General features: G+C 39.2%; 1 protein-coding gene across 5 annotated transcripts in view; it reads left to right on the plus strand.

Moving 5' to 3' along the window:
- Nucleotides 1–25,653, plus strand: part of LRRFIP2 (LRR binding FLII interacting protein 2) — an 86,969-nt gene that overhangs the window by 49,840 nt on the left and 11,476 nt on the right. Inside the window, exons 17-27 of one of the 5 annotated variants that reach the window (XM_049817537.1) lie at nucleotides 374–544; nucleotides 1,187–1,279; nucleotides 3,874–3,966; nucleotides 7,881–7,982; nucleotides 8,224–8,356; nucleotides 9,728–9,777; nucleotides 11,238–11,358; nucleotides 12,403–12,482; nucleotides 13,649–13,753; nucleotides 14,512–16,108; nucleotides 21,015–21,166. In XM_049817537.1, coding sequence (XP_049673494.1) covers nucleotides 374–544; nucleotides 1,187–1,279; nucleotides 3,874–3,966; nucleotides 7,881–7,982; nucleotides 8,224–8,356; nucleotides 9,728–9,777; nucleotides 11,238–11,358; nucleotides 12,403–12,482; nucleotides 13,649–13,753; nucleotides 14,512–14,622 — 1,059 coding nt within the window. In that variant the 3' untranslated portion in view covers nucleotides 14,623–16,108; nucleotides 21,015–21,166. Of the gene's footprint in view, nucleotides 1–373; nucleotides 545–1,186; nucleotides 1,280–3,873; nucleotides 3,967–7,880; nucleotides 7,983–8,223; nucleotides 8,357–9,727; nucleotides 9,778–11,237; nucleotides 11,359–12,402; nucleotides 12,483–13,648; nucleotides 13,754–14,511; nucleotides 16,109–21,014; nucleotides 21,167–25,653 lie in introns of those variants that run through there. The other 4 variants (XM_049817533.1, XM_049817534.1, XM_049817535.1 and 1 more) reach the window with 4 other exon arrangements.

Genomic DNA, 25,653 nt, shown 5'->3' on the forward strand with positions numbered 1-25,653 from the left:
GTTGCCTCATTCTGAAGTGTCTTCTAGTGCATGCTCTGAAAATAAAATAAACCTTTCATATATACTACTGTATCTCTGTGAGTTAACTTGTGAAGGTGGCAGAGCAGAAAATGCAAGTGTAATATTATCTTGTAATTTTCATAGTTTTGTAATGATAACTTTCAGTGCTGTATATGATCTAACCTGAATAACCGAAATTGAACTGTGACTTTGTATCTCTATAAAGGAAGACACAAATATAATTCAGAAACAAAAATGGTTGCATAATTTTTTCTGTATAACATATAGCAATCTTCAGTGTCATGGTGGTATTGTAACATTATAACAATACATCAAAAAGTTAGACTAATGTAGGCCTTTCTATTAACTATAGGATTCACTAGCTGAAGTTGAAGAGAAGTACAAGAAAGCTATGGTGTCCAATGCTCAACTAGACAATGAGAAAAACAACTTAGTTTACCAAGTGGATACTCTAAAGGACGTCATTGAGGAGAAAGAAGAACAGATAGCAGAATTCTACAGGGAGAATGAAGAGAAGTCAAAGGTACTGATTTTTAAGACTTTTTTTTTTTTCCTAATTATGAAGATAATAGAAGTCTTGTACAAGATACACCATAAAAGCCTGGACTACTTAGTAAGAACAGTTGAAGACTTTTGGATTAGTAGAAAAGTCCATCTATCTCAGTGGCCAAAGATGTTTTGAGTATTGTGTTGGTTTTTAAAAAGAACAAAATGCCACTACCACCCTATCCCTCCGACCCCCAGGAAAAAGTAATTTAATTAATGCGATACACTAAAGATGAAATACGTATTTAAATCGAATAGGACATGTTCACTCCCACTTTCTTGGAAAGGGAAGACCTATGTGGCAGCTTTTTCCAGCAATATTTAGATAAATTCAGTATCTGAGCTTTTATCATCAATACTGTGCCTAAGACTTTATGGCACCTATTCTCTCTACATTTTATTAAATAAAATCTTCTGTATACAAAGTACCTGGAGAACCTACCTGAAACACTGATTCTGTGATTTTTAGCCACTTGGTAGGTAGAATTTCTCAAATTTTTGCAGTAATTTCTTAATAATGTTATGTTAAGTGATATTACTAACTTTTTTAAACTTTCTATTGAAAATGAGTGTCAAACCCAAAACAAGTAAAAATAAATCACTAATTTATTTAATATAGGAATTGGAGAGACAGAAACATACGTGCAGTGTTCTGCAGCATAAGCTGAATGAACTTAAAGAGGGTCTTCGACAGAGAGATGAATTGATAGAGGTATGTTCATATGAGATAGTGTATGATCGAACTTGTCCAAATAAATATGGTGTAAGATTTGAATGGGAACAGCCATCATAGACAAAATGAGCTTAAATATTTTCTCAGATTTTTAAGGAAGAATTTATCTTTTTTTAGTGGGAAGAATTTAAGCTATCAATCTTTCTAAACTTATAAAGTTGAAAATGTCTCTGCAAGGTTTTCAGATGTGTTACATATTGTAAAAATCCTTCATTCGTGTGACAATCATGGTTCAATCGTGAATGTTCTTGTATCTTTTCTTCTTTGTGAGGGCGGAACTAATGTTTGTATGGCCAAAATCTTTTTGCATAGCCAGAAATTCTGATGCATGGATAATAATGTTATTCTTTGCCTTTCCCAGAAGTTTCCGTTTCAGTTATTTCAGAGTTTTGTAAACATCAACCACCGAAGTTTGCAGTAGTGAATGTTTGTTTGTTTACCAGTCAAGCATAAATATAGCAACACTGGTCAGCATGTGTTGGGTCATAACCAAGTTGCTGGGTGTGTGGTGCGTTCTTTTCCCCTTTTCTTCTGGAAACAAATCAGTGTGTCCTAAAATCCTAGAGCTATTATCAGTCTTCATTTTAAAATGGTCCACAAAGATGTATATTGTCAACAGTATGCGGGTGTCCATTTCCCGCTGATTTTACCTCTAGCACTGGAAGTTGTAGTTCAATTAATATATCATTTTCCCACCACCTTTTGGTTTCAGTACAGTACCTGATTTCTAAAAGCTATATAATACTGCATTTCATTGATCAATTTCTTTCCCCACTAAGTTCTTGTGCTGTCCAGATAGTAGTACAGCAACTCCGAAAGACTTCTGAAAAGTCCCAGATCTGTTATGGTTACTGAGAAAATGATACATTGTCGTGGTTTAACCCCAGCCAGCAACAAAGCACCACGCAGCCGCTCACTCACTCCTCCCCCACCGAATGGGATGGGGGAGAAAATCGGGAAAAGAAGTAAAACTCATGGGTTGAGATAAGAACAGTTTAATAGAACAGAAAAGAAGAAACTAATAATGATAATGATAACACTAATAAAATGACAACAGTAGTAATAAAAGGATTGGAATGTACAAATGATGCGCAGGGCAATTGCTCACCACCCGCCAACCGACACCCAGCTAGTCCCCGAGCGGCGATTCCCTACCCCCACTCCCCAGTTCCTAAACTAGATGGGACGCCACATGGTATGGAATACACCGTTGGCCAGTTTGGGTCAGGTGCCCTGGTTGCGTCCTGTGCCAACTTCTTGTGCCCCTCCAGCTTTCTCACTGGCTGGGCATGAGAAGCTAAAAAATCCTTGACTTTAGTCTAAACGGTACTTAGCAACAACTGAAAACATCAGTGTTATCAACATTCTTCGCATACTGAACTCAAAATATAGCACCGTACCAGCTACTAGGAAGACAGTTAACTCTATCCCAGCTGAAACCAGGACATATATGCTTCATGAACTGGAGTTATTTGACTTACTAGCAGAAGAAAAGGAATAAGATTAGCCTAAGTGGCAGCATTTTTGCTTGTCAGAATTAATCTGCCACAAAAACTTAGCAAATGCTGGTTGTAGCTCTGTCACTTGCTCTGGATTCTCTTTGACTTTGCTATGAATTAAAAAAAACTTTATGTTTTCTTCTTTGGCTCTTGTTTGAGTTTTGGTTTTGGGGTTTTTTTTTAAGTATGCGAATCAAGAATATACAATAGATTTGTCTGGAGTGTTCATTTTGGTGGAATGTAGCATGTGTTGAATATTCACCAAATGTATGCAGTCCCTTCAAAGTTTTGACCTACATTTACCATTTATTTGAGTAACTTCTCCATCTATTAACACTAACAGAAAATCTAGCTGAAGTCGTTTGGCTTTTTGCAGAAGGGCATTGTCTTCCATTCCCAGATATAAAATCAAGTTCGCCATTGGGGGGGGGGGGGGGGGGGGGGGCAAAAAATTGTCTCTAGCCCTAAAAATTCTTATTTTGTCTTCATACATAATTATATGAGCATAGCAAAGAATTTTAGTTATGTTTGCAGGGCAAGCAACAAAATGCAGTGTTAGGTAAAAAATAGGACCACACTTGATATGTATTAATATAGTATCAGAAAGCAGTCAGCAGCTGTATTTCACTTCCTGGATGCTCGATTAAAACTTCCTTCTTTATACTTTTAAGAAGATTTTCTGGTTTGTAAAATATTAATAAAACCACTTTTTGACATTAGCATTCACTTCCAAACGGAACTTGAAGGTATCTGGAAACTACAACAGGGTAATTACTTGCCTATAGGAAGGATGTTATCCCCAGTCTGCGGTGGGAACTGTTCCTAAAGAAAAGTAGCTCTAGCTGCACTAAATTCTCCCATCAACATTGGTAGAATAAAATTAATTACCGTTCTCTAGCGTGAATCCATAAGGAATATATTATGTTAAGTTGCACCCTTTTTCTTTATCTTCATGTTCATAAACTCTTTGGTTGACTTTTATTACTCAATTTCCTTTATCTATTTGAATGGTTTTTTTTCCATTTCCTTACTTCTCTTTCCTCTTTTATTCTTTCCTCATCCTATTTACTACAGGAGAATCAACGCATGCAGCAGAATATAGACTCCATAACCAAAGAGGTGTTTGATCTCCAGGAGACAATTAATTGGAAAGATAAAAAAATAGGGGTATGAATCAAATATGGGGGGAAAGGTATCTTTTCATTTTAGAAGTAGATGGATGGCCCCCCACACCCCAAGGGATGCTGTGTACCCCAAAGAAATGAAGGCCACTCCCAATTTAAATATTTACAATGTTTTGCAGTCTTTCTTTTCTGTAGAAAATGAGCTCCACTTCATCTTTACTTGCATAATGATGAGTAACACTAATTAAATTTGTAACATAATAAACTGTCCTGCATATAATTTTATAACTTTTTTACAAAATATTTTTACCTGTATTCAGGGCTTGAGAAAGTCATCGTTTCCTTATTTTTAACAAAGGTAAAAATGGCCTGAGTCCGTATATTGATCCATAGTGACATAGCAGTACCATAATTTTATGCAGATTTGAAGTTGTTTTTAAAGCTTTTAATCTCCTTAGAGGCAAATACAATTTTCAGAACTTGGAACAGTTCAAAGCTTGCTTGCCATTTTGACTCCTGCCTCTGTAGTCATCTTAACAATTTGCTTAAGAATTAGTGGATTTTAAAATAGTCTGCTTTACACTACCTGGGATAAGAAAGATGAAATACCCCAAATAATGGAAAACCTAGAGAGCTGCAGGACCTACAGGTCAAAATGTAGAGAAGCCTCAATGAACATTTGTAGATCACGCTTGCATTTGGCATACCTAGTGCTAAAAAATATGATCTTGAATTGACTTCTGCAGCCAACTTGAGCATTCCTGTATTCACTTCTGATCCTTCTAGGGCTGGTGAGCTTGGATGCAACACTGAACCAAGCTGATTTTGTGATACCACACATAAAATACCAGTGTTACCAGCTACTGGAATTGAGACTTGGAATTGAAACAATGGTTGTGTAGGACCTTTTGAGGAGCATCTGTAGGGCTTCTGTATAGGAAGGAAGGTGGTACAGGAAGAACTGTGTTGATATTCACTACACAGCTAATGTATATCAGGCAGGGTTTGTCAGCTTTGCTTCTGGGCAGCACAGAAGTGGTAAAACTGTCTGAGTCAGCCTTAGCCTTGGTGATAATTACATGACTTTGAACCTGTGGCTGTTCAGGGCTGCAAGTAGATTGCCTGGTGATGAGAGGGAGTTCACTGGAAAGCCTTTAGAAAGGAATTTTCTGCCTTTTAGTAACTCTAGGGTCATTTCTCTTAACTGAATTTTACACCAGATTTTGACACATAGATTTCTTTGAAAATTGCCATATTTGCTGGAGTTCAAGTCACTTTGAAAAGTTACCTTTTAACCAATGGTGCTCAGTTAAAAAAAGCCCTGTTATACTGTCTTTTTTTCAATGCATATTTCATGTTTCAGTCCTTCAATCCCTGTTGCAATCTTCCCTTCTATCATAAAATAATATTTCAATATTTTTAAGTTTTTAAGTTTTTTCTGAACATTCTTCTGAAAGTTTTTTTTTTCTCTTTAATTAACCATATTCTTTCCATACTTACTCTTTACCTTTGTGTACTGGACTGTCTCAATTTGTGCATTTTTTTTTGTGCAAGCGCTTTTTTCTCTTTCAAATATGTTGCCAGAGTTAGTACAGAGCATATAATTTATCTAATGTTCAAAACAATAGCTACCAGACAGATTGACAAGAAAGGTATTTTTTTTTCCTTTAGCCAAAATTTTCCTGCCAGTTTCTGTGTTCTTGTAAACACCATAACTGGATTTTTTTTCTAAGTGGTTTTTTTACTATCTTGGAGTTGAAATCTTAGTTATTAAAATGTAAAAATGCTGCTGTCTCTTCTTTCTCACTTCTGTTACCTAAAAACATTTACATACTTTTCTTAGCTCACAGTTTTTGAGTCTTTCTGCCTGATACTTAATAGCTTTTCATTAATTGCTAATTTATACTCTATTCTAGCTTCAGAAGTCTCTGAGAAGCTTCACAAAGGAGTAGTTTATAACTAGAATTGTAACCTAGTTTTACAATGTATGCAAGACTGATGCTGTCTCAGAGGAAGAAAGGGAGGCAAGCAAAACAGAGATAGCATGAGTTTTTTACACCTGCCGTCTTATATTGTCCTGTTTCTACAAAGTGATTGAAATTTGCAGTTGTATTTGGTCTTAAATTAGATCAATTTGAGGACACTGAACTATAACTTCCAGGTTATATTCCTGAAATATACAGTTATTTTACAGTTCGGTGTCTCCAAATTGTACATGCATTGCCAATTTGAAATTAGCAATGGTGTGTCTGAGTTTGGTATAGATTTTGTGAAGGTTTTGGGAATATTTAGAAAATAGGACCTCAGAAAAATCTGCTTTCTGGCAAGTGATCAGATTTTAATCACAGTGCTATGTTAACACGTGCCTGCAGACCTCAGTTGTCCAGATTTCTGCCCCATCCTGCCCCAATAGAAGAATTACAGAAGTAGATTTAGTACAAAATCCATGTCATATATCATAATCCCTGAGCATACAAACACTAAGAGTTTTACTGAAGTTTTTTAACATTGAATAACGATTACTAATCTCTCCATAGGTAGAGATACATGGTTATATCAGTTTCACTTCCTTCCCCATCAAAATTTTCTGATTTCCAACACTTGTGCATAGCGGGTAAGGATAGAAAGGATGTTTTGGGAAGGTCAGCAGCATCACAGGGCACTGCCAAGCAAACAGGATCTGTGTCTGCAGTGTGATTCTGGGCCTCTGTGTCCTTTTTCTCAAGTGGATGAGCTTACTTCCACCTCCATCTCTGCCACTATTCTTCAAAAATGTCAAAGGTGTATGTATCTTTAAGTGGAACACAAAATGATGTCATGATTAAGGTTCTTCATACTGTTTATAATGTAGTTAGAGATCTAGTATGCGTTAAGAAATAAAAGGACATCTTATGAATTGTTAACCTATGATGTGACAGCTAATGCTTTCACACATGTTGAATTACCTGTATTTTAAATGTTACATTTACATGCTAATAAATCAAGTGCAACAGCACTTAAATTTTTCTGTTGAAACTGAGTAATGCATTAAAACATTGCTCTAGTATACAGATTCTAGGTAACTACTGAAATTCAGCACACTGCAATTGTTACGTGGGGCAATTACGATACAAAGTATACACCTTCATTTCTTTCTTGGTATCAGTCCCTTCCTAAACATTCATGCATGACATAAGGTTTAGTTGGGTAATTTTTGTGGCAAAATGTGTGTACGCTTTTGTAGTTGTTGTATGGTCAGGATTATTTGTAATGCATGCAGTATTGAATTTGAACGGAATACTGGGATGCTGCCCAGTCAAGTGAAAGTGCCAGGTAACACAGCTCCAGCATAAGTAGGCAAACCCATCTATGTCCATATTGCGCTTTTTTGTGCTAAAATAGTGCTGCTAGTGTTTGCTGCTTTTTTTTCCCCTCTAAAACTGATTGCTTTGGATGTAGTAAAGGGTAGTTGTAATACTTACACTAGTTTATTTACTACTTGCTTTTGTAAGTGGATGACAGGCTTATATATCCAACCTTATATATCTTACCTTTTGAGGTAAGATTTCTACTTCTACACCCTATAAAAGGCAGAGAAATTAGTTCAATGGATGTAATGTTTTAGGATCTTTGCCAATGGAGTTTCAGCAAATTTTATGTCTGGCCACAGAGTGCCTGTATTGAGAATCACTTACTCTTTGGTATTGAATTTAGGTTATCAAAATCTACCAAAAATAGAATCTACTAAGACTTGCCTGGGAAAAAACTATGTCATGACAAACATGCAGCAATGAGGCTAGATATATGACTTGTAAAAGGTAGTTATCAGAGATGTATATTTATATATATATTAAATACCCCTTTTAATTTCTTTACTTTTATTGAGCTCTTTGTATTTGGTTGTAGAAAATCTCTCTGCTATCTGTCATATGCTTTTTCTCTGTGCCATTTTTTTTCTTGCTATCTGCCTGAACCCAGGCCCTAGAAAGACAGAAAGATTACTTTGACTGCATTAAGACTGAGCGAGATGAGCTCAGAGAGGAGTTGGCTGACCTGAAGGAAACAATGAAGAGAGGAGAGGTATGTTGGTAGTAGTTACTTTACAGTAACAGAAATCCAGGAGTGGGGCGTGAAATCGTCAATGAAAAAGAGGAAGAATGGTTACTCTTCTTGTGCAGTCTCAAAACCTGACCTTAGGGTAGGATAAATGGTGCATTTCGTTGTAACTGTTTCGATCAACTTGCAAAGCTTTTTAAAGACTTTTCTGTCCAATTATGTTTTAGCATGTATGAGTAGCTTTTTTTTTCTTTTATATTTTTAGAAACATGGATTAGTTATAATTCCAGATGGCACACCAAATGGTGATGTAAACCATGAATCAGTGGTTGGTGCAATAACAGTTGTATCACAGGAAGCTGCTCAAGTCTTGGAATCTGCAGGAGAAGGACCACTAGGTAAAAAATATCCTAACATACTTTATAGAGTGTTTGAAGTCTTTGTTTCCCTCCTGTTCACAGCGGGTTGTAATTTTACAACCACAGAAAGATACCTGTGATGCTTCTGGAATACATGCTTACACAACTTTCAAGACTGACTTTTTTTTCCCTTACACTGAATAAAAAGACAGATGTATGTTTTGAGTAAAAAACCATAAATAGTATGCGCTTGGGTGTTTGTAATTAATTAGATCTCTTGATCCAGTTTCTGGTTTTATTACTGTCATAAAATATCTTGCCTAAAAGTGTAGACTTTTGCATTAGTATGTTTTCTGTTGTGTTTCATGAAAAAAATGTTTAAAAATATGTATAATCAATGAAAGAACTTCTGTTATAGAAAACAATGCATTGTATATTCTTTCCCCTTCCTTGAAATACTTATGCCTTTATTAGTGTAAAGCAAGTGCAGTCTTTCATCATATCCATTAGGAAAAAAAGTTTAAAAGTATTCAAAAAAATGACATAGACAACAGAAAGATACAGGTTTTAAGGGCCTTTATTTTAACTTGGTTTTATCCTTAGGTTGAACAAGTTATTGTATGCATAGTCAATCCACTGTAAAAACGTTAATTAACATGCAAAGAAACATCTCTATAGACTTGCATTATATTTGTACATAATATATAATAGTTACATATTTTTGTTTTGACAAAGATTAGATTTGATGCATGTTTCTGCTGTAGCTCCATCATGGTGAAATACAGATGTCTTTATGCTTTATTACTGTCAAAGGTACAATTTCCAGGATACCTGCTCTGATCTTAGCAGGGTGTTGCTTGACAGACTGTTTTGTAGCCATTACTGATCTTCTGACTGATTAGAGAAATTGCAACATTCCTGTGGGTCCTTTCCCAAGTACTGTTTTTCTGTGGTTTGAGAACACTTTCTACAAACTTTCTAAACATATGGGGAAGCTTATTGTCTTCCCTGAAGAGATAGCAATCTTTAAGAATAAGACAGGGAAAAGAGTATACAATCAGAAGAAAATTTTGTTGGAAATGGCTGTTCTAGGTATTGGGACAAAACTGTGTTTTATTACTGAAAAAAAATCCTCAGTTGTTAATCTACTTCGAAGAATTACTAAACTCAGAGGTCTTGCTTTTAAAATTGTTATACAAATAAACAGTGTGAATGAAATACTTTTCCTTTTTTTCTGCTATTAATTGAAGGCAGGTATGTTGTTATTAGTAAGATACCAAAGTTTCATGCTCCCAGTTCTATTAGCCTTAAGTTTGAAGAGCATCTTAGTTGAAAATTTACAAAAAGTTATGAAAAATATCTTCTTGGTTACAGATTTCTCTGGTTTTTAATTGGGTTCTTTGGTTTTAGATGTCCGGCTACGAAAACTGGCTGGAGAAAAGGAGGAATTATTGTCCCAGGTAAAATAAGCTATTCTTTTCAGAAATAGACCATTGTGTATCCTTTTGAAGACTGTTAATATATTAGCAGTAAACAAATACTAAGCACCAAAGGTGCTTAATCAAATAACTTAAGCACTAAAGCAAAATAAAATATTCAAGTTTTTACCTGGCTGGCTACCAGGAATTATCAGCTCCTCTCACTAGTGTCCTTATACATGTGACTTTGACTGTGGTTGGTAAAGAAACCTCATTTCACTAACTGGTTAACTGAAATCTAACTGCCTGCTGACTCTACTGTTAGTGCACATACTTAAAGTTGTTCTTTCTTTCATTTTGTTTTATGTGGAAATACTGCAATGACATTCTCATGAGCTCAAGTGGCACTGTCTTCCAAATTTCTAAGTGGTACTATTTCTTTGATCATTTCAGTTACTCAAACAGAAAATTAATATTATCACAGCAGTCATATTTTAATACAGTTCAGTATTGAGAAGAGAGTACTCAAGAAAATATTGAACACCCGTTGAGCAATTGTTAAGAATACCATAGTTTTTGTGCTTCTAGTTGAACTCATTGCGCATTTAAAGTGGTGTTGTCAATATTTGTTTTTGCTGGAACATACCTTAATTTTTGTATAGATACTTGGTTTAGAATGCTAATAAATTCTAATATTGAATTAAGGCTATTAAATATAAGTATATAAAGATATATGTGCATATTTATCACCATATAATTGTAAAAATCACTGTTAAAATATTTGATTTATATCACGAATGGAAGTTTGGCAAGTAGAACTCCCACGCCGCTAATCTATGGGGGTAATATTTTGCTAAGAGAGTCAGAAAAGTAGCTCCCACTTCTTTCATAAACTCCAGACACAGAGGACGTAGCTGAGGATCTGCATTCCCTGACTACTGGAAAAATACCAAGGCAGCTGCTGTAGCATAAAATGGAACTGTTTAAGACTAATGTGCACTACAGACTTGCCTAGGACCATTGCTTCTAGGTGGAGTAAAAGAGGGGACCCCAAAAAAGCTGTGGATTATTCTTTCTGTAAATTTGCCAGGATGTTGTTCATTATCTTCATATATGTTTCGAGTGTAAAAGGTATACTATACAAGAAATGCATAAACAGAGTTTCATGCCACTGCCTCCCCTGGAAAGGCAGGTCTATTAGAGTTACAGGGTACCCCTGCATTGCACAGAGATCCCTGCAGCACTGACCAAACTGGTGGATTTGTCGTGTGCATTGACATGCAGAGGGCACTCACCCAGCAATGGGGACAAGGGACTGCAGCCGCAGGCTTTGGGGACTGGCTTCCCTGCCTCCCCTGCATGGCTCTGCTACTCCTGCTTACAGAACCGTCTCAGCCAGTGGCATCTCAGGACTGCTTTGCCTGTTTCCCACTGAATGTTTAGATACACGACTACTGAACTTCTGGGAGTCTCTTTTTCACAGAAGAACACTTCTTTTTCAGGTTAGAAAACTGAAGATGCAGTTGGAAGAAGAACGACAGAAATATTCTAAAAGTGATGGCATGAATCCAGATATCATAGGCTTAGAGAATGGTTCTGACTTGCAGCTAATTGAAATGCAGAGTAGGTATATGGTTCCTGTTCAAAGATATTCTTACTGGGGAGAGGAAACAGACTCTTCCAGCTCCTTTTCCTATACTGTTGTGCAGTAGTAGTATTGTGAATGAATATATTGTTGAGCAGCTAGTTTTTTGTCAGTGTATCTCCTTGCAGGAAATTTCTCACTGCAGAATAGCTTAAAAATCTGCTTCTTTCATGAAAGAGTGTTGAATAACAACATTCTGGGAAGTTCTTTTTCAGTTGATGACCTTGACTAGAATGGGTGCCACTACTTGAACAATTTCAATTTTTAGATGATAAAATTTCAGCTGAGATATTTCATTAATATATTCTAGCCGATTTTTTTATTTTGTTGAATCTTTGATACAGAAACTTAATCTAAAAGATTCTCTGAAGCAAAACATGAAAAATTATTAAAGTTTAACACAATATCCAGTGTTGCTTTATAGAAGCGCTAAGCTACTTTCCATTTCAAGCAAGCTGTTTCTTTAGCTGAAAACTTTACTTGTTTGACAGATTCGTTTAATGCGCTTGTGGCAATGAAAGTGAACAGATCACTGGCAATGGCAGGGCTAAAATATAACACCAAAATAATTTGCAAAGCTCCTTTGTGTTTGTCAGGCAGGTTCAAGCCTTGTGCTCCTTATTATTCAAATGTTATTACAGATATCTATGCTAAATGCTGCTGGTATTATGTCTATTGTGATTCGACCCATTTTGCAGTGTGTGTTGGTTACTGCATTGAGTCTCTTTATTGAGAGATGAGTGTGCTGATCTAAATATGTGTGGTTTAAAAGGTGTGTATCTCATTATACATCAGAGATTTAATGCGCACACACAGAGGCAGTAGTTGTGTTCTCTATTTAACAGGAAAATTACTTCCTTTTCATATTCTCAAAAAAGATTTCTGAAAGAACATTTACCTCTTTATAATCCTGTATACAGGCTTCTCAATAAAATGGTCTTTTTAATGAATTTTAATTAAAAGGGAAATGGGCAGTTTAGACAGTTACTTTGAGTAACATATTCCTGTCAATTTTTGTCTAGGAGATGCCAACAGACAAATTAGTGAATACAAATTTAAGCTTTCGAAAGCTGAACAAGATATAACGACCTTGGAACAAAATGTAAGTGTGTCTGTCTTCATATTTGTTGTTATCATTACACTTGCTCTGTACACTTCTACAATACTTTTTTCAACAAAAACTATGAAAACATGTTTCATCATTTGCTTTACTGTTTGTTTTTTAGTTTGCACAGAATGTCATTACATTTGTATTTTCTGCAATTCAATACCTGTGCATAGTCTAACCATAAGAGAAAATAATTTGGAGTTAATTTACTAAGATGTGAATGTACAGCAGAATATAAAGAGGAACTGAAGCTACTAGTTCAAGAAAATCAGTTTATGTAGCTTAATTACTTGCAAGAAAGTTGTATAGACTGCGGAAGGTACATAATTTACTCTCTGAAATTCAAGAGTTTGATTTTATAGATATACATACATATCTCACACTGATTTACTCACACTTTGTGATTGTAAGTCAGTAATGTGGCATTATAGTTCATCATCTCTGTAGATCACCTAAAAATCATGTAAAGGATTATAATTTGAATCAGAGATGCGTAGTTGTACTCTCTTGCACAGCAACAGGCTACTAGCCCATCCTGTGGATTTGGGGGCAGCAGGGAGCTATAAATATAATAATCCAGCAAGTGGGCTTTAACCCCTGCAGACTGCAACTAGGATTTGTCTTGAGCCCCTTTTTTACTGCAGAATTCTGTGCTTGAGCTCCAGACGTTTTGCATCATGTCCTGATAACAAGTTACAGTCTCCTCCCTACTTTGCACTTTTTCATATGGTCTCTGCTTTTCAAATTTCCAGCTTTTTTTTTTAATCCCGTGTGTTCCCCAGGTCTTGATTTTTCTTTTTCTAGCTCTTCTCTCTCTGCTTAGTTCTTTAACCTTTTGTATCTTCTCAGCTGTGTCCTACGCTATGTTGCATTCTCTACCGTTTCCTGTGACCCTCGCCAGGGAGGGACAGGCAGTGAAGGGTATTCCAAGTTTCTGCCCACAATTTATTTTACTGTTTTATTAGTTCTCTTAAACAGTCTCTTTGCAATTATGGGTGCTGCTAGCACAGTTAAACCTCTTTCCAGAGGGAGATACTATGGTTAATTCATAGGATGCCTTGTGTTACGGTGGCTTTTCAGGAAGGGAAGAACAGCTGGTGGCAGGTGAGCTCGGTGGAACACCTGAGTAATTGTTCCTTTTGTCTTGTTTGGGTTTGCAGATTGGACGACTTCAGGGGCAGGTTGCAAGGTATAAAAATGCAGCAGAAAATGCAGAAAAAGTAGAAGATGAACTCAAAGCTGAAAAGAGAAAGCTTCAGCGAGAGGTAATTGACTTGATTTCCTTTTCAGCTATATACTCCTTTCAGTCTTGAACTGCTCTGTCTTTTGCCTTCAAGCTCTGTTTTTTGTAATCTTCAGTTACACCTTTTAAATGTTTTTTGAGGAGACCTCTGAGTCTCTCAGTGTTGCATTCAGAAGACAACTGTAGCACATAAAAGTAATACTAACTACAGTTCAATGCAGTACTTTCTTGAAAGGAAGGATCTAAAGTTGTATTTTCCTCTAAAGGTAATGACTTGTACTATTTTAAACTAACCCTTCCATAAAAATTACTGGGGAGCTGAATACTCCCTATGTCAAGTGCCAGTCTGGGAAGTTTCCAGCATATACCTCACAGGTTGCGGGGAAGAAGCTGTATTTAGTTGAGCTGTTGATTGTGCTTGCTTAAGAGCTGCTGCATGACTAGCATGATGCCTGCTACCCATGGGAATATATATCCATCAGCAAGTAATAATGGTGGAGAGGACTTTACCTTTAAATAGCGTGTAATAGAAGTTGCAGGCACCTAGTTCTTTTGGAATGAGTATGTTTCATGTTTCAATTGCTTCCCAATATTTTTTTTAACAGTTGAATTCCAATTCATCTGACTGCAATAATGAAAGTGTTGTGTCTTAACTTATGTGGCACTCTTATAAAGCATATAATAACTTGTATTCCTGATTTAATTTCCTCTGTCAAAGCTTAAGAACAGCAGAAAGTCCAAGTAAACTTAGTGATCATAACTTTTGCTTTCATTTTACAGTTAAGAACAGCACTGGATAAGATAGAAGAGATGGAGATGACTAATAGCAACTTAATGAAAAGGCTGGAGAAGATGAAGGCAAATAGGACTGCGCTTTTATCTCAACAGTAAAGTGGAAATTGAAAATACAATGCACTGCTCCTTGAATAACTAGCCCCTAGCTTGTTTTTAAATACAGACTTTCACTGGCACAAACTATTTGAACACTGAGCTGTTCATTGATGTTTTAGTTTCATAATTAAATGGCATACTTCTTTTTGTAAGTTATGAGAGAATGAAATGTAGTTTGAATTCCCATGTGAATGGCAGCAATTTTTCTGTAGCGTTTGATTCTAGAGTCAGAGCTGGAGCACAATGCTGTATGTTCGACTTAGTGATAGAAAATGTTTTTACAACTGTGGAATCAAGTTTACTCACGATCTCTTTTGGCTGCTTTAATGATGCTTGATGCTCAGAGACAACTGCATGAATTCAAGAAGACACTGTATTACTGTATTATAAACTAACATATATTTGCTCAAGACATCACACAGCACAAGTGCCTTTTATCTGGTGCAATTTAGACTTCATTGTTGAAATAACCTTTGAAATCAGATAACGTTTTATTTTAAGATACATTTGGGGTATTCACTAAACTTTATACATTTTGAGAATACATTTTTGTAAAATATTTAAATTTATAAGAAAAAATAGGGACTGTATATAAAAATCTGCTTTTTTGCATGGGCCTATCTGAATTCTAGGTAATTTTGTCAAATACTAGCCCCTGATACTCTTAGTATTAAGAGTGTGGATTTAAAAACTTCCGTTGTACACCATCAAATTATGTCATCTGCTGCTTAAGTGTGAATTGAAATTTTAGGGTGGGAGGAAGGGTGGGAAATGTGGCTAAGGAGTTTATTAAATGGACACTTTACTGACCAAACCCAGATGTTTTGTGTTTTCTTTTAAATACTGAGATACCAACAGGACAGAGCAAACTCTTTGCAGAAGAAGAAATTCTGATCTCCGTATTCTTGAAAAGTATCTTTTTGGCTTTGGAATAGTGAGTTTGAATTTTTTTTTTTTTCTGATTTCTTATCCTGGTCTGCTACTCTTTGACAGTACTGCCATGGAGGAGGGGGGCAGTACAAGGAAGAAGGTGCTTTCTGGAACAATGGTTTCTGTCTGTAGCTTACTCTCTATGGACAGTGAATGCTGTTAAGAACTTCCACTCTTTTCAAGCTGGCACATCACAAGCGGGAAGTGAGCAGCAACTGCAGTTGCAGTTCTGAAGTATTTGAAGTGGCACTGCCCCTGTGTTGGACTTTCCTTGAGGCCAGCAGGAGCCCAACATTTGATCTGAGAGGAATCATTCCTTTGGACTTGTATCAGATGCTTTTCTGTTGCAAATTGCTACACTTCAGGAGTATTTCTCAAAGCAAGGCAGGTTTCAAGACCTTTGCAATCCAGAGCATTAGTGCTTCTGCTTGTACCAGAGCTGCTTTCCAAACAACAGCCATCTTGACAGTGCAAAACTGAAGCTTTCTGTCTCTTTTGGTTTGGATGCTTCTTGGAGTTGGAAAAGAAGATGCCTTCCCTGTTGAGAAACCTCCTTGTAAGTAGTAGATCTCCTGAGGCCTGCTCATTAAATAGGAGACAGTTGTAGTTTGCTGATCACATAGATCATTCTGTGCTGTTAATTCTTTACATTCAGTTGTGTACTTCTTCAGAAGAAACTATCGGGGTCTTGAGTAGTTGTTCTTAATGGTGTGTATTCTGAAGATAAAGGGATACTTCAGGGGATTTGAGAGTGTACATATGTACAAAACTCTGATAAAACCTTATTTGACATGTGGGGAGCACATCTTTTTAGTTCACTTCCTCTAAACCACCCCATTGAAGCTGGACATTTTATGGCATGGGGAAAACTGATTTCAATATTAAACCATGACAGTCAGCTAAGGAGTTACTAACTCAGAGTCACCAGCCTACTGCAAAACTTTCTGGAGCACAGGTAAAGCATCAGTACATCCTTTCTAAAGATGAAGGTTTCTAGTAGGTTTTTTAAAAAGTTGTTTATTACAGAGTTCTGTTAGTGTAGCCGTTTTAGTTGTAGAGCTTCCCCAGTTCTTGCTACCAGAAAATCAAAACAAATTCAACAAAATACCCAGAACATGTCCCAACGTGTAGACTAACTGAATAATACTAGATTATGTGATCCAATATGACTCTTAAGGCAACTGAAACAGCTAAGAGGGAGGGAACAGCCGTAGGAAAAATTGGTTGCAAACCTTCCACCTTTTTCCAAAACATAACTCTTACCAGAAATAAGAATAATGTTGCACCAGATTCATGTGAACTCCTTTCATGCAAGTGGACAGATCCAAATAAAAATGAAAAGCAAAAGCAGTAAATAAAACCAACATGATTATCAAGCCTGTCCCATTATTAAGTTTTCCTTATAAAACTACTTCAGAATCATGCAACTGAACAAAATTTTTGTAATGACCATATCATATCTGACATTTGTTTGAAAATTAGAGTGACTTTGTTTTTCAAGCTGTGATTTTTACAGTGGTGTTAGTTATAATGCAAGTTAATGTTGCAAACTACTTTGAATGTATGAAAGGTCTGTCTACTAATAGGGTATGCTGAAGTTTTAAGAACAGTCCTCCAGTATGGTTGATGCTAATTAGTAGCTGCCTGTTCAAAGTTTGGCCCTTGATGTTTAACAAACTTTTTTTTAAAAGCTCACTTAGCAGCACAGTGGGCTTATTGGCCACCTTTTTAGCAATTTATTTCCCCTCAGCAGTCTAAGCAATCATATTTAGTTGGTGTAATAACAAAATCTTGAGCAGCAAAATGCTTGTTTACTTGCATGTTCCTGGTGACTCTTCAGGAGGAAATTAGTAAATACAATGGTCAAGTCAATAACTGTTCTTCTAGGGGTACAGGCAGCAGTTGTTTCCTTTCTGGTGTCATCCTTCTCTATTTCTATGTCAGTGTCTTCCCATGGTTTCTTTCTGCAGTATGGAAACAAAACCAAGGTATGTTTTGTTCTCCTATCACTTAGGCAAAACAGCCGCAGCTGATGGGATGCTCGATTCATGTGCTCTAAGTTAACACTGAAAACACAGAATGTTTCCCAAAGCTTCCTAGAAAGAAGGTTTTGGTTTTACTTCCTAGGCATAATTTATTAGAAAAGGGTGTAGTTCATAAGGGAATTTAAGACTTACTGATCACACCAGGATTCTAATCTTTAAGCACCAAGTCAACTGGGCTCTAAAGGACATGTTACAGAATGTTGATATTTCTAAGGATTTTTTTTCACTATAATTTTTCAGTAATACTGGGGCGGGGGGGGGGGGGGAGGAGAGTCTTTCAAAAGACTTCTGCCTCTAACATCTTCCTGGAGGAGCTATGAAAGATTCTAGTGCTTTTATCTTTATAAGGGTAATGTCTACAAGATTCAGTAATGGAGTTTATCTTTCTATCCCCCTTAAGAGAATGATCTCCAAATAGAGATAGACCAGCATGATCTCACTAAACTGAAGTCCAAAAAGAACAGAAAAGTCTTCAATTTCAGGGCCATGCTGTGAAATAAATAGGTAGCATTGCACAACCTCAGGAAAGATGAGACTTGCTGAGGAGGCGCTATCTCAGCCGCCAAATGTCCACTGTCACTCAGCCCCTCCAGGCATCACTGTGTCCCCCTGAACATCAACCACTTCAACTAGACCACTGTCATCTCCCATTTCCAACACCCTGTGGTCTCACTGCACCCTCTGGAGGTCCTGCATTAATCTCTGTTGTCCCCTCAGTGAGGCCTGTACTTAGGGGTTGTTCAATGGCTGGAGAAAAGCATACTGTTCCTGCTCTCTGGAACCAGTGCAGACTGGAATTTAGACATTTACAAACAAAAAAATTGTCTAGAGAAATATCTCAAAGTGTTCCTGAGATTGTTGCGATGACCTGGGAGGTACCATGAAAAGCAGTAACAACGGAAAAAAAAAAAAAAAAGACAAGAGGTTATTTTGTCTTGATACAAGTATAGGCATGAAAAAAAATTCTAAGTAATAATGACTGAGACTTGGATAGCAAAAGAGAAAGCTCTTATTTTAATCAAAGCACAGTCCATTTAATCAGAACCAGTGTATCTGTGATAGGCAAGTGAATAGTGGCTACATGACTTTACCAGCATTGCTGGAGACCACAAACTGCTTGTTGGCCAAATGAAAAACAAGCGTTAGCTGTAATTATGGAAAGCTTATAGGGAAAGTTACTATGTTTGGTCAGACCAACTGGGGTTTGGTTGAGAAAAAAAGTGTAAGTTGAATTTAATTTAATTATACTAATCAGGTAATTTTGGAGATGTTTGCAAGGGGACAGAGGTGGTTGTCAGTGCCTCTTGCACACAGGGTTATGCCCAATCACTGCCCGCAGAAAGGTGCAAAGTTAGTAGAAAGGGGGCATAAGCATAATTGTAACGTGGCATAATGCCAGTGGTTTTTTGGAGGGTGTGATTTTTAACACCCAGTACAGTTCATTCCTCCCTCAAGCTTGTGGGGGTTTTGTTTGGTCTGTGGGGTGTTGCTGGGGCGGGATGGAAAGGCTCAGCAAGTGTTTTTTAGGGGACGGGTGGCAGCACCAAAAAGGTAAAGAGAAACTCGAATTTTCTAATTTGTCTTTTGTGGGACATCACATGCCAAAATGCAGCCTCTGGGGTGCCTAATGCGCTCATGGCTTTTTCTACCACGCTCCACTGAGGCTGTGAATCTCCACAGCCTCAGCTTGTGTGCTAGGGGATCTTCACACTTCCCTGCTCAAAAACAGGAGTCCGCTAACTGTGAGCTGTTCATTTAATGCCTCCCCCCCCCCAAAAGCTACACAGGTGAGGCCACTCAGGCTGAGCGCAGAAACACTACCACCCTACTCACACGCGCACACACACACAACCCTGCAGGCAGGCGGAGGGCTGAAGTGCCCTGTGGCAGCGGCTCGGGGTCGGCCTGCCATGGCGGTTGGGGCGGTTGAGGTCTCCCGCCCGGCAAGCGGCGGGTTTCGCGTGTCGGCCCCGCAGCCGTGGGGCCAGCCGGGGCTGCCGGGCCTGGCCCGCTGGCGAGCGGCTCCTGACAGCCTCGCAGCCCCTCCGCCTCTTCCCCGCCCGAGGTGCCCTGCCGCCGCCGTTGCTGTGAGTGCTTGACCTCCGTTATCTGTGAAGGGAGGAGACGGCCAGGCCCTTGCGAAAGCCGTTCAGGAGGAGTCAGGCCAACTTGAAAGAATGAATGAAAGAGAAGCAAGAAACGGATGGGGCTGGGGAAAGCCGACGAGCCCTCATCTACAAGTGTCATCGGCCCAAGTAAGATGCTTTGGTTGCCTGTGTCACAATTTGTCCAGTGCTCATTCTTCTTAATTTCCCACATGTAATGACAGACCAGCAGCCTTGTGCGACTGAAGGGCATCCAAGCCGACAGCAGAGCTCTGGCTCTGGCTTTGCAGGAGGAGAAGCTCAAAGTGAGAGAAGCCTGAGCTGCCTTTCTGTGTTTAAAGGGAGAGAATCAATGCCTGAAGTTTCAGATGTTTTATTTACAAACATTGCTTCAATCACGGCAAGTGCCAGCACCTGCTGAGGTATTTTGAACACCACTTTTGTCTTGCAGTAGTGGGGAGTGTCAGAATTGGCTCCAGCTAAGCCTGAACTTCAGTGACTCCTGACAAGTCAGTCAGCTACACAGGAGAAGTCTTGGGCTTCCCCCAGTTCTAGTCATTAATACTTCCTATTTTTTTCTTTTCCTGCTTCTGTAGGGAGAGTCAGTGCTGTCCTTTTAATGGACAGTCTGTGACACCTGATTTACATGTAGTTCAGTTTTCTCATAACATGATTGTGAGATATGTATATGTGGAGCTGAAAATAACTACACCAACATGGTTTGCACTGTACCCTCATTAGGCAAGTGTGTCAGCCTTGTTTGGGCTCCCATCTTCAGAAGCTGCTTGGAAATTACTGTAGTCAGTTGCTGGGCCAGAAAGATCAAGGGGTTTGTGATGTGGTGGCATCCCACCTTCCCATCTTTAGTCTGGACCTTTTCTGCTGTCTGCCAGGGAGGCTTCTGTTTTCTGAGTTTTCCCCTCCAAGTACCTCCGTTGCTTTCTTCCTGCAGAGATCCACACAATTCGCCTGTGGAGGTGAAGGAGAGGGCTGGCTCTAAGCATGGCAGAATTTGGGTTTCTCTTCTCTCCTGCCAGTCATCTGAAGCCTTGCCCTCCAGGGCACTGTTAGTCTTGTTTCAGCTACTTAATCGCAGTGAAACCCTTCTTGTTGGCAGAATGCAGGAATGTTTCCTTCAGTGCCTGTGATGATTCCTGTTGTCACTGGGCAAGAACAGTATGTGTAAGTAGCTCTGGTTAATTTGTCACTTCTCTTATAGTTTTCTTACAGTGAAGGGGGGTGGGGGGGGAAGTGGATGTAATGCAAAAAATAATTCCTTGTCCTAAAAGCGGTGTATTTTTCTCCTCCCTAGGGGAGCTCCACAACGTATCCTTGAACGCGAAGAAATCCCTGAGAGTGAGACAAAGGCCACAGCAGATGACAATAAGCCAGCTGCCTGCTTTTTGGAGGACCACTGTGAATCTGCCAGTGCCAATGCTGTAAAGGAAACAGACCTAGAGTGTGGTAAGGAAATCTACTGGGCATTGCTCCCTGCTGAAGTAAGGCAGAGGACTGTGTGCCTATAACTGCGTCATGAACATTCCTTTGTAGTAATGGTGAGATAATACAAGAGAACGGAGAGATTCTGTGTAGTGGTAGCTGTGGTTGTGCTAGCTGTGGTGGGGAGCAGACTTGATTATCGGCAAAGGCTAAAGGTTTTGAGTGAAGATGCCTGGCAGAATGGGGAACGAATTTGAAAGGTCTGACTCTTGTATCCTTGCTTCCTAGTGACCTGATCTACTGAACAGCTGACTAGAGAAATCTGCTTTTCTGTGCTCTGTTAGTGTTTATCATGAGCTACTTTTTCAAAGCTCCATGTTTGAAAAAGTTAATCGGAGAATAGGTATGAGCCACAGCTCAAATTTCTTGCAGTCCTGCTGTTAGGACTCATGTTTTCCTGTGAGGAGAATACCCAAACCATAGCCTATTTCAGGATGCTGTCTGGAGACTATTCACCCAAGCTTATCTTGGTGACCCCACACTAGATCTTGCACATCTTTTTAGAAAACTGCAGTTGGTCTGACTGATGGATTCAGAGAGTAAGCAAATCTTCTCTGGGTTGTTAGTCAGTAGTTCACTAGAACTCTTTGTTCTGAGTTGATTTTTATTTATTTATTTAATTTTATTTGTTTGTTTGCCTTGTTAATGTAGTGCCAGAGCTGGAGACTGTTTCTTTAGATGAACAGTGTGGACTATCTGGAATGTGTTGCACAAAAGTATGTCCATCAGGCAGTGCTATTCAGAGATAAGGGCTCATGCAGTGTGTCCTTAGAGTTTTGCCCTTCCAGAGACACCTCATTCAGCAAGAGCCTTTTCCAAACAGGAGGAAGTTAGACTTGAGGAAAGCCTAGAAAAACATAATGTTGAAAACACAGATCTCAGTATTTCTCAACAAAATGATAGCATGGGAGAACTGGAGCTGGTGTTGAGGCAGGTAGATTCTGCAGCTGCTCTACTGAGTTCAGACAATGTGTCTGACCTGAGGGAAGTTGTATGTAAAAGGTTCTTAAATAAGGAGGGAGCAGTATCAGGAGAAAAAGCTGGAAGGTGCTGGAGAAACCTCCAGACCAAGCCTAGCACAAGTGAAGACTTTCCAAGGTGCTGGCTAAGTCCTGTCATGGTAAGGGCCACACTTCTCAGAAAGGACGTCAGGTGACAGCTTTTTGGTGGAACAAGGTGACTGACTCTGCTACCAGTGGGGCTGACACAGAAGGTGTATCTGAGTCCCGGCCACAAGTTGGGCAGTGTTGATAAGGATTCACATGATGGCCTCTACATGCCTCATCACCATAAATCGCCCTGGAAGAGCAGCTCAGTGGCCAGAATGCGTGCATGGGGAGAGCGTGCAAGACCTGGACCTGAGAAGTGTCTGGCAGAGCCCAAGCAAGAACTCCAGAATGAAAGAGAGGTGGAGCATCCTACACCAAGGGCAAAGCTAGTTGGTAAGGGGAGTTTGGAAAGGGTCCTGATCGATTTCTGTACTTCTTAGACTGTTTTAGGGAAGCAGACTGTTTCAACCTAGCTTCTCTTACAAATGCAAGTGAAAAGGTGCTGGAAACCCGAAATGATAGTGTCTTTTATCCAACCGCTTGTTTTGTCAGCACACAGGTAACTGAAGCTGGATACTGTTTGAAAAACTGCTTAAAACCAAACTATACTGTGTTGTTTGTGTCTCACAAAGTTCTAAGGATGAAGGGAAACAGGAAATCAGAGCTACTAACAAAGAGCACGTTGCCAGAGGAAGCTGGACATTCTTTTTTTAATAGCATGTCAGGACTTGAAGAGGATCAGCTTAAGTATTTCGTACTTTTTCTTGAATAGAGAGATGAATGTCATAGGTACAGCTGGTAGCTGCTTAATGTCTACTAGATCATTTGTATATATTGTGCCTTAAGATCCATGTTTTCGTGAAGTGTTAGGTATATAATGAACTAACCTGCCTTGAAACACTTTGAACAGGGGAATCTTTTGAGCCTTCTCGTCGATGTCCTCGGAATGTTACCAGCATGGCATGCTCCCGCCTCAGCACTGGGATAGCAGTTGTTCACCCAGCACATGAAAGGCCACCACCTCTGAAATGCAGGCAACATGATTCCGGGAACCATGTATGTGTCCTACGTCACAGCTTAATGCAGTGAAGCACTGTGGCCTTTCTTAAAAGGCAGGATGTGGTGGGGGTTATTTTGGGCCAGGATGGCCTTTGGAGAAGGGTCTGACATTAGTAGTACAGAACAGTTCAAAGCAGGATCTAATGTAGTAGCTGGGAGTTGAACTGTTTTGAATAGAGGAGGGAGTGGGAGATGAAATGGAGTCCAAGCTTAGTTTTGCTGCATTATTTTTGCAGGAATTTTAGAGGAGATGCATTTGCAGATGAATATTGTCTGACAGCTCCAATTTTCCAGCAGAAAAAAAGAAGAATCTCTTGAAATAAAGGAGAAATGTTTTAGTTATCAGTGAGTTTTGCTGTCATTCTTAACACCTAGGCAGTTCATGATGCGTGAGAACATCTTCTACAAATACAGTCACATCTGGGCATCTGATTCTAGGGACACAGGCAAAAGGTTCTCTTGTTTTCTTTAGTCCATGGAGTGACTTGCTTTTAAGGAGGTGGCTGTGTAAAGCATAAGGTGACTTTGTAACAGAGGTGATTCTATTCAAACTCTTGAGAGTTTGTTATTTCTCATTTTAGAAATGTCCCATACAATGGTGGTTGAACATTAGAGGTTCACTTTGCTATCGTGTTTGAAGTAGGACTTCGGTTGATGTGGCTGGATTTGGAGTGCCTAGGGTCACTTAATGCTGAATGTTTGTGTCTCTTCAGGTCTACTTTACGCCAGGGTTAGTGTTTTATATTGATGCTTGTAGTAAATGCATTAGGAAGTACAATGGAGATCTGGGAACTGGTTGGCAGTCCTTGCATGGCTTCAGGGGTTGCTTTAATTGTCCTCTGCCAGGTACTAGAGTCCAGTCTCGGCACAGTGCCAGCCAGTGCACTCTTTTCCCCCCTGTTTTATCTGTATAAGCACCTGTGTTAGCCAGTCTGTCAGCTCTGGTTTGACTGCCCAGCAGGAGCTGAAAATCATCCAAATCAGTCGGCACAGCTACAAATGTAGCTTGAGAAAGAGAATCCAGGTTCTGCCTTGGTTTGGTGCCTGTCTGGCTTGCTGTGAAGACTGTGAGAGGCACTCTGCTTTGGGGCATGGGAAGGGGGATATCTGTTGGCAGCAGAGAGCTTCCCTGCTTTGCTTTCATGGCCTTGATGCATTTGTCCCTGATAGAACATAACCTCAAACAACCAAGGAAGAGCCCTCTGTGAACTGACACTCTCAGTACTGCAGTAAGTGGTGTGTTAGGGGAACCTCTGAAAACTGTTAAACGATTTTAAGGCTGTGTAGTACTGGCTGTTTTTTCTTTGCCTGTTTACCTGCCACTTTCTGAAGTGGCTGCTTCTGTTGTGAGGACATGAAGAAGGCAAGTGCATCTCAGGTTTATGGTGGCAGAGGACAATTGTACAGCTTCTGTCTCTACTGGAGAGATTCCCAGCCTCACCTGTCCCATGTGAAGACGCATGAGACTTCTCCCCTTCTGTAGTTTGTAAACAGCAGTCACTCTTATGCTCGCTTTGTCTGTGATGGTCTCAGTATTTCAGGTGAAGGCAGTGCCTGCTGAATGTTTTCTAGTGTTCTGCCATAATACAGTGTTACAGCTGTTGACCTAAAGCTTACAGGCTTGCCATGGGAGTCAGTAACTCCAGTGGGAAGTGTAAACTTGATGTTGCTGTCCCCTTCTGTAGTCTCAGAAGGATATAAGCAGGGTGAGGTCTTCCCTCCAGGTGCTTTTTGTCACCTTAGCACCCCTGCAGCGACTGTTTTCTGAGGCTAGAAAGCTAGCTTTGTATGAAGCCTGCCTGAAGCATAGGAAGGCTTCTGAACCTGAGTGTGCTGCTGCTTCTCACTTCTGTATTGGCGTGCCTAGGGCTTGGGTTTTCTCTGGAAACTGCTGCATGACCTCTAGCAAACGTAAGTATATTTATCATACACTTTCTCTGCCTTAGGTGATGGAGCCCCAGACTAAGTCTTAATGGATAACAGCTTATCCTTCCATGTTTTTTGGAGTGCCTCTCTAACACTGAGCAGATGGAGCCCTACCCTTTAGACGGTTTTCTTCCAGTGTGCCAAAAATAACTTGTATGCCAGTAGATGATGGTAGGTAAGTTCAAACTCTAAAGGGAGAGGATATTGCTTCTGTTCATTGTGTACTGTTACAAAGGGGCATTTAGTGGCAAAATATGCACCTAGCAAAGACCATGTGTTTTCAGAGGAGAACTCAAAACCTCTGAGCAGATAAAACTGAGTTGCTTGAGGTGTTAAGTTTGTGAGGGGTTAGTACAATTTGTGACAAGGTATGAATGTTATGTGGGATCTTCCCTGCTCTTCCAGTAGAATTGCTGG

Source organism: Accipiter gentilis, chromosome 14, assembly GCF_929443795.1.
Source record: "Accipiter gentilis chromosome 14, bAccGen1.1, whole genome shotgun sequence".
Lineage (NCBI taxonomy): Eukaryota > Metazoa > Chordata > Aves > Accipitriformes > Accipitridae > Astur > Astur gentilis.